The sequence below is a fragment of the Rutilus rutilus genome, assembly GCF_951802725.1.
Source record: "Rutilus rutilus genome assembly, chromosome: 17".
NCBI lineage: Eukaryota > Metazoa > Chordata > Actinopteri > Cypriniformes > Leuciscidae > Rutilus > Rutilus rutilus.
In genome coordinates this window covers 31,000,973-31,015,774 of record NC_140230.1, presented here as the reverse complement: position 1 = coordinate 31,015,774, position 14,802 = coordinate 31,000,973, and the positions used below count along the sequence as shown (strand labels likewise).

Below are 14,802 nucleotides of genomic sequence, written 5' to 3'. Positions count from 1 at the left end.
ACGATGCTGTTAATGTATCTTTCAGCCTTATAAACTCTGCATCAAAACCAAATGAAAAGTATATTACATCCAGCATAGAACTGTTGAACTAGACTCATACGTTTGTTGCTTCCAAGTGCCAAAGATCGCCACAGCTTAACCATGGACCTGTAAGAGTCTCAGCGCTCCATCAGCCTGACACAACCGACCTGTCCCACACTAAACACCGACCTGTTTCCCCCCCCCAATCACGTTTCTCCAGGAATTACGGAGCGCCAGACAGGCACGAGTATCACCACAGGTCCCGTTCTGCAGACCAGCGGTCCGCAATGGAGCGTCCCATGTACAGTCGCTCTCGCTCCACAGAGCGGCCGCCCGACGGGCCCCACATGAGATCCTCGATGCCCTCGCTGCCGTCAGGACACTCCGCTCCACCCTCCCCTGCCTTATCGAGGTGACCCAGATCAAAGCTGCCCTGACTAATCCAACAAAACACCTTTCATGTGTTAACAAAGATCCCCGGCATCCCCAACCAACCCCTTTGATTTATTTAATGCCCCCTCTGCGGCATCGCTGTTATATCTCCTCCATCTCATGACCCCTGTAGATGCACCAGATACGGCTCATTTCTTTTGAATGATTTGTTTTTATATCAAAACACACCAGTTATACTTTCAGTGAGTGACGTGGAATCTCCATTGGTTGTTATCCCTGTATTGTGATGTTTAACTCATTTGTTTTTCCCTCATTTGGTTCTTTTGTCTTGAATACTAATATGTTTTGTTTGTTTTGGGTGATGGCGGAGAAAAATGCACACTTCTCTTGCAGCATCACTGTGGAAGACTCACCTTCATGTGCCAAAGCATCAAGCATTTTGTCAAATGTGCCATTAAAATCTACGTGTAAAGTACATATTTACTGAAGCCTCCTACCGGGAATAATGCATGGACTAGAATGGCAGAACAACTGAATTTAAATCAGTGAGCTGATGGTTTGAGTCAAGATTTCTTTTTTTGAAAAATATATATTTTTGTTAAGCAAGGATATATTAAATTAAACAAAAATGACAATCAAGACATTTATAATTTTACAAAATCTTTTTAGTTCAAGTAAATGCTGTTCTTTCTGAACATTCTATTCATCAAAGAATCCTGAAAAAAATGTAGCATTGATTCCACAAAAACAAATTAGCAGCACAACTGTTTTCAACATTGATAATAATAAGAAATGTTTCTTGAGCAGCAAATCAGCATATTCAAATCATTTCTAATGTAAAGTAATGTTGCTGAAAATGCAGCTTTGCATCACAAGAATGCATTATTTTATACGTTGTTTTAAAGGGATACTCCACTTTTTTTTGGAAATAGGCTGATTTTACAACTCCCCCAGAGTTAAACAGTTGAGTTTTACCGTTTTCGAATCCATTCAGCCGATCTCCGGGTCTGGCGGTACCACTTTTAGCATAGCTTAGCATAGATCATTGAATCGGACAGGACCATTAGCCATAAAATGACCAAAGAGTTTTGATATTTTTCCTATTTAAAACTTGACTCTTCTGTAGTCACATCGTGTACTAAGACCGACGGAAAATGTAAAGTTGCGCTTTTCTAGGCTGATATGGCTAGGAACTATACTCTCATTCCTTCAAGAAACTTTTGCTGCCGTACCATGAGTCCAGCAGGCGTAATGATATGACACAGCGCCTGAAAATAGTCCCCAGCTCAGTAACTTCCAGCGTGACCGGGACTAAGTTTGTCTAACCTATTAGACCTATTTTCAGGCGCTGCGTCATATCATTACGCCTGCTGCACTCATGGTACGGCAGCAAAGTTTCTTGATTATTACGAATGAGAGTATAGGAATGAGAGTATAGTTCCTAGCCATATCAGCCTAGAAAATCGCAACTTTACATTTTCTGTCGATCTTAGTACACGATGTAACTACAGAAGAGTCAAGTTTTAAATAGGAAAAATATTGAAACTCTTTGGCCATTTTTTTGAGAGAGATGCTAATGGTCCTGTCCGATTCAATGATCTATGCTAAGCTATGCTAAAAGTGGTACCGCCAGACCCGGAGATCGGCTGAATGGATTCGAAAACGGTAAAACTCAACTGTTTAACTCTGGGGGAGTTGTAAAATGGGCCTATTTCCAAAAAAAGTGGAGTATCCCTTTAAACTGTAATAATATTTCACAATATTACTGTGTTACTCTAACTAGTTTTAATCAAATAAATGTAACCTTTGTGAGCATAAAAGACTTTTAAAAAATCTTACCGACCACAAACTTTTGAATCGTAATGTACAGTGAGGAAAATAAGTATTTGAACACCCTGCTATTTTGCAAGTTCTCCCACTTAGAAATCATGGAGGGGTCTGAAATTGTCATCGTAGGTGCATGTCCACTGTGAGAGACATAATCAAAAAAAAAAAATCCAGAAATCACAATGTATGATTTTTTAACTATTTATTTGTATGATACAGCTGCAAATAAGTATTTGAACACCTGAGAAAATCAATGTTAATATTTGGTACAGTTGCCTTTGTTTGCAATTACAGAGGTCAAACGTTTCCTGTAGTTTTTCACCAGGTTTGCACACACTGCAGGAGGGATTTTGGCCCACTCCTCCACACAGATCTTCTCTAGATCAGTCAGGTTTCTGGGCTGTCGCTGAGAAACACAGAGTTTGAGCTCCCTCCAAAGATTCTCTATTGGGTTTAGGTCTGGAGACTGGCTAGGCCACGCCAGAACCTTGATATGCTTCTTACAGAGCCACTCCTTGGTTATCCTGGCTGTGTGCTTCGGGTCATTGTCATGTTGGAAGACCCAGCCTCGACCCATCTTCAATGCTCTAACTGAGGGAAGGAAGTTGTTCCCCAAAATCTCGCAATACATGGCCCCGGTCATCCTCTCCTTAATACAGTGCAGTCGCCCTGTCCCATGTGCAGAAAAACACCCCCAAAGCATGATGCAACCACCCCCATGCTTCACAGTAAGGATGGTGTTCTTGGGATGGTACTCATCATTCTTCTTCCTCCAAACACGTTTAGTGGAATTATGACCAAAAAGTAATATTTTGGTCTCATCTGACCACATGACTTTCTCCCATGACTCCTCTGGATCATCCAAATGGTCATTGGCAAACTTAAGACGGGCCTTGACATGTGCTGGTTTAAGCAGGGGAACCTTCCGTGCCATGCATGATTTCAAACCATGACGTCTTAGTGTATTACCAACAGTAACCTTGGAAACGGTGGTCCCAGCTCTTTTCAGGTCATTGACCAGCTCCTCCTGTGTAGTTCTGGCTGATTTCTCACCTTTCTTAGGATCACTGAGACCCCACGAGGTGAGATCTTGCATGGAGCCCCAGTCCGAGGGAGATTGACAGTCATGTTTAGCTTCTTTCATTTTCTAATGATTGCTCCAACAGTGGACCTTTTTTCACCAAGCTGCTTGGCAATTTCCCCGTAGCCCTTTCCAGCCTTGTGGAGGTGTACAATTTTGTCTCTAGTGTCTTTGGACAGCTCTTTGGTCTTGGCCATGTTAGTAGTTGGATTCTTACTGATTGTATGGGGTGGACAGGTGTCTTTATGCAGCTAACGACCTCAAACAGGTGCATCTAATTTAGGATAATAAATGGAGTGGAGGTGGACATTTTAAAGGCAGACTAACAGGTCTTTGAGGGTCAGAATTCTAGCTGATAGACAGGTGTTCAAATACTTATTTGCAGCTGTATCATACAAATAAATAGTTAAAAAATCATATATTGTGATTTCTGGATTTTTTTTTTTAGATTATGTCTCTCACAGTGGACATGCACATACGATGACAATTTCAGACCCCTCCATGATTTCCAAGTGGGGGAACTTGCAAAATACCAGGGTGTTCAAATACTTATTTTCCTCACTGTATATCTGATACTTTAAGCTGGATTTCACCATGAAAATAGCTATAGACATTAAAAACAGACAAACAAATTAGTACATACCATATATTTAGTATATATGTACCTTATATTAGTACTTCCTTTGTAATTATGCTAGTACAAAATGCTGATGGACAGCCATGTTTATTTATTGTTATTTTAATCCTCAGCATCATTCAAATGGATGTGCATGATTTTACAGCACATGTATATGTGAAATATCATATATATGACTGACTGATCCACATGCTTTTTAACCCTTCATTTCTCTATCTTTTATAATGTATCATTTTCAACTGGGTTTTCGTTTGCTGATGCTTCATAGAGCAACTGTGAAATCTCGTTTTGCATTTTTGTTCAATGTCCTATTATGATACTTTGTTTTGATTTCCTTGCTAGCGCTGTCAGTGTTCAGGGTGATGCCTTGCATTATGGAAATAAGGTACGTGCACAAAACAGCAGTAATAATGGTGATTGTGTTTTGTGTACTAGGGCAAATCCTCGTGGTGGATCGGTTCAGACCAGCCCCACTGGGACCCCTGTGAACAGCCGGAGAGGACGACAGCTCCCACAGCTGCCTCCGAAAGGAACGCTGGAAAGAAGTATGTTTGTTTTTCTGTGTAGCTCCTTTTTTCTCTCCGTGTTGGCTCTTGCTCATGCTGAGACGGGTTTATCTGAGAGGTGGGATTGGAAAATGACTGACTGCAGCAACCTATAAATACATTCAGTAATGCATCAAGCCCCAGTTACAGACCTGTTCATTTCAATAGGGAAATGAAGAAAAATATGACTGTTGAAATAGGAATCTTAATATTTGCTCCGTTAGATAACACATCAACTAACGTGGGACCGTATTGTAAAATGTTACCTATAAAATTATGCAAAAATATACTTTTTGTCAACATTCCAATTCAATAGTATACAGATAACCTCAAATCTGACAGACATGGACATGTGTCGACCAAAGCGTCTTTTTTTTTTCCTAAGGCCACCGTTTAAAAATCAAGAGTTGAAAACTGTTCAACTTTGGGTAAAGCGCAGAACTCATCACTGCCACCTTTTACCCAGTCGTTCAATCACAGTGGAGATGGGGCGGGACAAATACGACAACAGACGACAACAATGGAACAAAATCATTTAAAACAAGAGCCAGAGCAAATTCTTTACATTGTATCTATTTTAATATTCAGAAGAAAAAAAACTATCTGCGAAATCAGATACTAGTAACACTTCTGCGGATATTCCATATCATAACACTTTGGTGGACACACAAAACTCATTTTGATTTCAAAATTGAGGAAAAATCACATTTTGTGCCAAACAGGGCTTGACGTTAACTTTTTTGCTCACCATCCGCTGTGGCTAGTGGTTTTGCAAAGCAAGAAGCCACTCAGTATTTTCACTGGCAACAATTTTGACATCGATACCATGGGGGAAAACTGACATATAGATATTTTTAATATTATCACATAATTTGGCAGCAGGTATATTAGGCTGCTGTCACTTTAAGACCGAACGCACGGATCCAGCTGGTATCGTGTATTCTGCGTAAAATTAGTATTGGAAGCGTTTCAGATATTTCAGTATCGATATGTATCGAAAAATCAATGTTTTTGACAACACTACATTGCACTTAGTTTATTATTTCAGATGCCTTTTTAAAAGACTAAAATTGAAAAATCTAGCCTATACTTAATATATATAAAATTCAAACCGCCTAGTTACACGCCACTGCTGAAATCACCCGCATTTGGCGGGTTGGCGGATGTTTATGTCAAGCCCTGGTTACTGTTGTCCACATAAGTTGATTGGGTAACAGAGTTTGTTTTCCCCCACGGGTGGGCGGGGCCTTCTTGCTGATTGACTCTATTGAACTGGTGTGACAACAAAGCTTGTCATTTCAGTAAATAATAAACCAAGTTCGATATGAAAGGTTTGAAAAACAGAAGTGTTTCCAGTGTGAATTGGTGCCGTTTTTCAGGGATCGTTACACATTATCACAACATTGCACTTATCCATTACCCTCATTGGCTGAATATGACACAGTTTGTGTGCCAGTCACTTCCTGTGGTTATATTTGAGTGCGTGCCACACACATGGTCATGTAAATGACATGCGTGGTTTAGTTGTGCATGTGCGCTCTGATGTTTCCCTCTCTCATTCCTCTCTCAGAAGATGGAGATGAAGAACTTGAGCCTTGTCCAGGTGTGTAACACCGTCTGTGAAGGTTTAATATATCAGAAAGATCTTCCGATTGAATTAAACCTTTCTGCAATGGTCTTGAGCTGACATTTCCTCTCTAGAATTAACCTCAGCTTATAGAGCTTTTTGGAAGTCAGATTTCCTCTTCATTTCGGAATCATCACATGCTCCGTCAGAGCTTTTAGAGACCAAAAGAGGTTATGAAGCCAGGTCCATTGCAAACTCTCCGTGTTTATGTGTAATGGTAGTTTTTCGTCTTTCCCTTTGTCTTACTGTAACAGTGATCGTGTAATGTTGTGATAAAGGATTTTCCAAATGTATTTTTGTTTTCCCAGTGACTTTTTTGTTTTGTCATAAAAGAAGTCACAGTATTTTTGTCTTGTCCAAATCATATTTTTGAATTTACTGACTTGTTGTTCTGTTTTGCTAACAACGTTTCTCAAATGTAAAATATTATTCATGTGGAGTTGTCATTTAAATATCCATTTTGTCTCTGAATATTTAGGAGAAATACAAATAGACGGGCAGTCTTTGACATACAGTAATAGCATTGAGCTGTGAATGTGAATACTTCAGACAGTTTGACACATCTAATCTCTTCTGAAACTTTAGAGGAGACACATGTGAGATTACTGTTTTTTTTCTCAGGAAAAAAAAAACAGAGAAGCATGAATCTTGTTCATTCAGTTACTGAATTATGTAATAATAATATTATTTAGTGACTTACAGTAACTGTTAAATGGTCAAACTTTTAGTAGGTAGGTAGATTAGACAGACAGACAGATATATATAGATAGATAGACAGATGATAGATAAACAGACAGACAGATAGATAGATAGATGATAGATAAACAGACAGACAGACAGATAGACAGACAGACAGACAGATAGATAGATAGATAGATAGATAGATAGATAAACAGACAGACAGACAGACAGATAGATAGATAGATAGATAGATAGATAGATAGATAGATAGATAGATAGATAGATAGATAGATAGATAGATAGATAGATAGATAGATAGACAGATGATAGATAAACAGACAGACAGATAGACAGACAGACAGACAGATAGATAGATAGATAGATAGATAGATAGATAGATAGATAGATAGATAGATAGACAGACAGACAGACAGACACCCTGACCCTGAACTGTAGTGTGTGTGTTATAGCGGTCAGCTACTTAGACCTTCTGAGTCAGTTTAGGATCAGTCTATACATAAGTCAAGTTTGTGTCAGGTTTGTAAATGAAAAATTGGTTGTACACATGCACACACAGACTTGAGTTTCCAACCGATCGCACTTCCTCCTCTCCCATCTGCCACATCCGTTGTATTTGTCACAAGATCTGGTCCGTTGGGAGTGTGTGTGTGTGTGTGTCTGCCACCTTCCCAGCATCCATCTCTTTCTGTCCATCTGATACTCTACATCAGCTGTTTGAAATACTCTCTCTTTATTTTTTTCATATGACACTCAAAATGAGTATACAGGAGGTTTTAATAGAAGTTTGACTTATATTTTGTGAAAATTATTATTTTTTGGGGGGGGGATTTTTGCACTGTTTTTACACCATTGCTCCTGTTGTTGTTTTAAAGTGTGTGAGATGAGGCCTAATGGCCCAGCCGTAAACGGGAGGAAAGGCAAGTCTCTCCAGGCGTGTGTTTGCAGTGTAGTTTTGCAGTATTTTATTTACTTTCCTCTTTCTTTTCTTTTCTGAGGGGACATTTCAGGGGCTGAGGGGCTGGGCAATATATCAAATCATCATAATATATATGCATTTGATTTTAAAGTCACTATGATATCTAAATTGACCATATTTTCTTTCTTAAAATGCCATCCTGGTCTTACTCCACATGTAAAAAAAAAAAAAACGGTTTATAGTTAGATTTACCAAGTTTGATTTATTTCTGTTGTTCAGTATATATTTTATGTTATGTTTTAATAATATATATATATATATATATATATTATTGAAAAATATAATATTTCAAAATATAATTTTTTAGTACTTTTTTTTTTTTTTATCACTTGTATTGCACTTATATATTTAGCTATATCGCCCAGTCCTTTAAAATGTCTTTTCTTTTCTTAAAACTACTGTCATTGAAGGATTAATGCGTCACGGATCTTGCATGAGTTCTTCATGGATGAGTCGTTTTCTCTCTCTGTCTGTTTCTAGGTCAATCTCTCCCTCTTCACGTCTCTCATATATCTCTCTTGAGTGGGTTGTCAGTATTTTAATGTGTTTTGCTGTGAATAATGAGGGACATCTAGAGATTTCTTAAATTAAATTCGGATTGTGTTGCATTAAAATCGAATTCTGTCCGGATAAATGTTTTGCTCTGAGCCGTATACAGCCGGATAAATGTCCAGCCTTTTCCGTTTAACTAAAAGTCACTTTTAGTTAAAAACACATGGTTTTGTTCTATACTCTTTCTATAGAGTGGATTTATTGAGATGTTATATAATTTCATATTTTTATATAAGTGTAAATCAATCGGTTCCACAGACTGAATTGTATAGTAGGATGCAGTTACAGAGTTTGACCAGCAGATGGAGCACAATCATGTGAAGAAAGGAGCTGTTCACTCCTTTCAGTGCTGAAGTGTCTTAGAATTATTCCCAGAATTGTTCCGTCTACATCCGACTATTATTTTAAGCCACGTTTTTGCAAACATAAAATATAGACGCATGCAGAAATGTATTTTTTGGAACAAACACTGATGTGTGAAGTATACAGTGGCCTCAAAAGTATTTGAAAATCTAATCCAGTCTGAAGGTATTGCATTAGATACAAAATATCAAACCAAGTGGCACGAGCACACTTTCCAAGTAAAAACAAAAAGAAGTTTGATGGAAAGAAGAATAACAAAATGTATTTGGACTGTGAAGCCGCAATTAATATTGTCTTAATGTCACATTCAGATTTTTTTAAGCATGATTTAAGTTTTCAAATAGGTTTTGAGGCCACTGTAGAAATCCCTTACTTTCTCTGATACGCTACACGTGTTCTCGAGCCGAATGTTAACGCTGCCTATGTCTCTGTGATAAGAGGTGACATGGGAGGACCAGCAGGGCTCAGTGGTCAGTGCTGGTCACTCATCTAACGGCCATCAGGAGGAGACACACATCGCTGCTCAGACAGGTTTGACCTCTGACCTCTCTGATCTTGACCCCGTGTGCTCTTTCCTCTCAATGATTCTGAGCTCTACATCTCTGTGCTGAATACAGTCAGGTGGAGTAAAACGCGGAAGTTGCCAGTCAATAAACTCACCGTTCACAGTCTGTTCACTAACCGTTTAATGCTTATTGCACACAGTTTCAATCTGATTTGCTGGCTTTATGACCTACACACATTTTCTGTAGGGTTTGCTGCACATAGACTGTGTCATAGACTGACACTGTGCAGTTTGTTTGAATTGTGAATTGGAAAGGTTTTTCCACCAGTCAATTGTTGTAGTATCAATAATGGTACATTTAAACAAGAAAACAAACTGTTTTTGGTTGCTTTACATGTCAGTCAGATGATCATCTAAAACCCAATTAGATATAAAATAATCTATAATTCTAGTCTAGATAAATAAATAAATAAATAGTAACTTTTTATCTTTATCTTTCATCTACTTATGACTTGTTGAGTTGCTCAAATAAAACTATAATGTATGCATAAACATTCATTTTAGCTCTATTGTCTTGTCTTTCAAGAGGCAATTTATTGATTAGTTATTTTTACTAAAAGAATACCACATACACGATACCTTTCAAATGTTTGAGATTGGTTTGAAAGTGTTTATGCTCATTGAGTCTGCATTTAAAGGTGCAGTAAGCAATTTCTGAGAAACACTTTGTAGCCAATCAGCAGTAGGGGGCGTAAACCAGTAGTGAGAGGTGACTTCTTTAACCGGGTATGCTGGGTGGTGCGTCATGTCAAAAAAAAGCGCCTGATACGTTTAAAGGTATACTTCACCTCTGGAAAGATGAATGTGTATTTAAATTGGGTCATTTATGTAGTAGAAATGCGAAATTATTTTTGAATTTAAAGCCTTCTAGAATGAGAAAAGCCAGAAAATGTATTTTTGGCTCATGTGGATGAAAGACAACAACTCCCAGAATGCACTTGCTTCGCTGCCCTAGGAGGCCACTCCCAAGCCACGCCTACCGCAGTTAAACAACAAAGCTAAACTACCAGTGAGTCTCCGTGACAAGTCTGCTCGGGGTTTTTGAGATCGCACAAAATGTCCGGGATTCGGCTTTTGCGTTCTACAGTCTCCATTCATCATGTTTACTGTGACGAGCAGGACGAGACTGAGGGCCGTGGGAGAACGACGCGAGGCCGGTATCTCTCACGGAGGAGCGGGTATTTTCTTAGCAATGTTAAAACGCCAATCAACCGATCACTTGTTTAGCGTTCATGTAAACACTACATTCAGATTCACCAATCGGAATGAATTCAGTTCGATTTAAACAGAAGGTGTGCATGTAAACAATGAATGGCGACTGCAGAAAGCAAAAGCCGAATCCCGGACATTTTGGACGATCTCGATGGCCGGACGTGTCCGGGAAAAAGAGGATGTATGGTAACCCCTACTACTCAGCTTTCTCCACAGAATTAGAACCCGTTAGCTTAGCTTCCAAATAAAAGATGGCTGACACTGTTTGTACATTCTGTGAGTGAGATCCCACCCTCTATGGGCGGGTTGAAAACATGCGGGACAGCCTCTACTACTGGCTGTAGTCTTTAGCCTCTGGCCAAAAAATCCTCCGATGACGCAAAATGACGATTTTTGCGTCATCTGAGGATTTTTTCCAGACAAAAAATACATAAATCTCTTGTCTCAGGGAGGGAGGAAAGCATGGTAATTCGACAATACTACAGGTTTTCTACTGATACAAAGCTTAAGGCGAGACACGGCAGGCAAAAACATCGTTTTTTTTACTGGTCAATTTTGAGATTTGGGGATATTTGTCTTCAATAACATGTCTTCTTTCAGACTTGTGGTGAAAAAAAGTCCGAAATACACATTTAGGTCTTTATTTTATTACACTTTGTCTGTTTGCATCTGTAGATTTCTCATAAATTCAGCAAAAGTTGACGTTCTTAATCAACACAATGCTCCGCGATCTCTGTCTTCTTCCTGTCATCACACGCACCGTTCGGAAGCTCTCTCTCTCCTGTACAATCCTGTCGGATCCAAATATGGTCATTTCCTTTTTATCAGCAACCAATCGTGAAAGTAAAAGGACTGAATGCGCAATCTCATTGGCTGATGATAAATCTATAAAGCCCGTTTTCTCAAAATGACTTTTCTCTCATACTCCAAGTCTGAAATCTCCACTTCAGTAGCACCTCTATATACACCAAACTTTCCAGTATTGTTCCTAGTTATATTATGAAGACATTTACAGAGGGATTTGTAAATATATTATTCCTAGCCTGATTTATATAACATTTTATTCCAAAAAACATGGCGAAAATCATTTTTTTAAGGCTATTGACAGTATTTTCTGATTTACAGGATAACAAAAGTAGATATCCATAAATCCCTCTGTAATTTTTTTCCCATCTAATATGTGAACACAATGAAAAAATAATTTTTAACCTGGCTTTATCCAATACTCAGATTTCGTTTTTTAAAATATATGCAAATCTGCGCATATTTAATTAGATATTGCCTAATTTGCATATTTAAACATTAAATTACAGAAAACTTGTAATACATTTTTTTCTCATCTTAATGTAGGTAATCAACTGGGAAAGTTTCATGGTGATATCTGTTAGTTAAATATTTTACCCTATTCACCTGTAGTGTCTCGCCTTAATGCTAAATCCTGAAGTATCCCTTTAATGTATTTATTATAAACAAGACGCTCGCATTCGATATGCACAGAGAGTTAGTTACTCTCATGACACATACCAACACAGCTAAAAGTATTCCTTATATGTTGTTCTCAGGGAAAGCTGTCCGCGAATCGCTCGCCCAAGCGGAAAAATGTGCTATTGCTGCCAGATCTCGATCAACAAAAACCACATTGGATTTGATTCAAAACTAAATAGTCTAAATCAAATTTTAAAAAAGTCATGACTGAAACTACTTTCATAGTATTTCATTTTCTCCATAGGGAAATATATATTTGACAAAAACGAATAAACTGTTAAAGACAGACCTACTGTAGGTATACCTACTGTAACTATCCGAGGCTGTGAATCCATAGTCCTGCTGAATAAAATTATTAATTTCTTTCGAATCTTACTAATCAGAAACTTACCATGCAAGAGTTTCCGATCAGTAAGATTTGAAAGAGATCAAATCACACAGCTGATTCAGAATGATTCTGTTTCGGAGCACCAAAGTCTGGTGACGCCTGCTAATCAAAAATAGTTCGAACAACCAAAAGTTTCGAAGCGTGTTTCGAACGCGCTAGTAGACACGCTCTCTTTATGTGGGTTTTCATTGCACATTCACCTTATACAATCAGACCTCATTCAGAAAAACAAATACTCGTGATTTCAATAAACTACATGGGAGATGTTCACCTCCACTTTATGCACAAAGCTGACGGAAATTATAGAGCTGCGAATGATGAATACAGCTTCAGACGAGTGTATCACTGTATTGAACGTTTTACCGAGATGAGATGACAGTGAGACGAGCGAGTGACACCACAAGACATCGTTTCTCTTGCTCTGAGGATCTGGATCCTGAATAGCCTTCTGATGAGATGGCTGTGTGTGTGTAGGGTTAATAGGGTCTGAATCAGGTCCGGCTAATGAATGTCCTATCAGTGTAGCCTTCTGTGTGGAATGGGATCGTCTTGTGGGTGATTAATGCATGAGAAATGTGCTTGGGTACACAAGATCATGCACGCAGGGCTGTTGCGTGATTAATGCTTCAGCGAATCAAAGAGAACAATGAAGAACTGAGAAGAAAAAAAAACGAGCCGTATCAGCAGATTGTGTTCTCTGTGAAGAAGACTCTGATAAAGAATTTAAATATGGCGAGGAGGAGGATGTCCAATTAGTGCCAAACAGTGTCCTAAGATGCCAGCGTAATTATATAAGACTCTAAAACGGGCATCGAACAAATGATCTAAAGGAGGATGCTGGGAGATCTGTGGTGTGTGAGGATTAGGGCTAAACTGAAGGATAAGCAGGACACCTTTTAGTATTTTTAGTGACATTCTTTAAAGGAGGATGCATTGGAAACCATCTTTGGAGAGTTTGATGTTTCCACATTCAGAGAAGGAAGCTGTACTTGCATGACTGAAAGAGCGTTTCTAAGATGGCCGGCGATTGAAATGACGTCTTAAAGGGACTTTGGTTCAGTCAGAGTTCGTTGTTCGTTGAAATGAGTGACTTGCGACTGATGTGATGTGGGTGTATCAAAGTTTAATTTGATAAAACTCGTGGTAATTTAGAGATTTATGCATTTATGATGTGATGCATTATGCATTGTTGTGAATGATATGCCTGCAGAATGTCCATTTTTAGTTGCAAGAAAACTTTTTTGGTCAAATTAGAGTGATAGCTTATTTGTATATATATATTTATTTTATTTTATCAGTGTCAAAAGCCTGTTTAAGTCAAGAATGGTAGAGGAACTCATTGGTCGCCACTTTTGGCTTTGTATTTGTGCACACTTCAATCCAATAGTTTGGGTTTAGTAAGATTTTTAAATGTGATTGAAAGAAGTCTCTTGTGTAAAAAAAAAACATTAATATTGTGAAATATTCTTACAGTTTAAAAGAACTGGTTTCTATTTGAGTATATTTGCATGACTCCAGTCTTCAGTGTCACGTGATTCTTCAGAAATCATTCTAATATGCTGATTTGCTGCTCAAGAAACATTCCTTGTTATCATCAATGTTTGTTGTGGAATCCGTAATGCATTTTTATCAGGATTCGTTCATGATTAGAAAGTTCGAAAGCACAGCATTTATTTGAGATAGAAATCTTTTGTCGAATTGAATGCGTCCTTTGCTGAATAAAATAATTAATTTCTTACTGACCCCAAACTGACTGACACAACATTTTCAGTAAATGTACAGTACATTTACTGACAATTTTGTTTTGATCATTTTTATGAAAGCACTAAAACACACAGGACCATGTGTTACAGTGATTTAACTTTTTTTTTAACCGCTTTAGAAAAATGAACATTGTTATTTTGCTTGGATACTGTAGCATATCTGTCAGTGTTGTGTTTAGCATCCACACGTCTCTAAAACACATCTGATAGGTGTCAGGACCTTATTTCTCTTCAGGGCTTGCGGAGACTGTCCTCGTCCTCTCTCTTCTATTCTCCCTCTTTCTGCAGGTCTTTTTTGCATCCCTCATTCCCTCTGCATGTTCTATTAACATTCTTCTAGTGTTTCAGGGTTTGTTCTTAAGCAGGACTGGCTGCTCTTGGTGTTTTTCCTCTGAACTGTGATTTATTTCTCTATTTCTCTGTATCATGGATGGTTTTATCTGCTTGTCGTGTTGTTGTTTCCTATTTGTTTTAATGTTGTTGTTGTTGTTTGTGTTGTTGTTGTTGTGTTCCCTCCGATGTGTTTTTGCCCCTGGTTTCTTGTCCCGTCTTTCTGCACACCTCCTCTCACGCCCCTCTCCTCTGTGTCTGTCTGTCCATTTTCGTGATGTGACCCCCTCCCCCCTAACCCCCCCTCCCAGAAGACACGGACTCCCCCAGTCAGA

At 38.5% G+C, this 14,802-nt stretch overlaps 1 protein-coding gene across 7 annotated transcripts in view; it reads left to right on the top strand.

Annotated features, from left to right (window-relative positions):
* rims2a (regulating synaptic membrane exocytosis 2a) overlaps positions 1-14,802 on the top strand; it is a gene marked incomplete at its 3' end in the record, with an annotated part of 189,910 nt that overhangs the window by 116,463 nt on the left and 58,645 nt on the right. For 4 of the 7 annotated variants that reach the window (XM_084385430.1, XM_084385425.1, XM_084385431.1 and 1 more), the window contains 3 exons: positions 242-433; positions 4,395-4,504; positions 6,075-6,107. In XM_084385430.1, coding sequence (XP_084241556.1) covers positions 242-433; positions 4,395-4,504; positions 6,075-6,107 — 335 coding nt within the window. The remainder of the gene's footprint in view (positions 1-241; positions 434-4,394; positions 4,505-6,074; positions 6,108-14,802) is intronic. The other 3 variants (XM_084385427.1, XM_084385428.1, XM_084385426.1) reach the window with 2 other exon arrangements.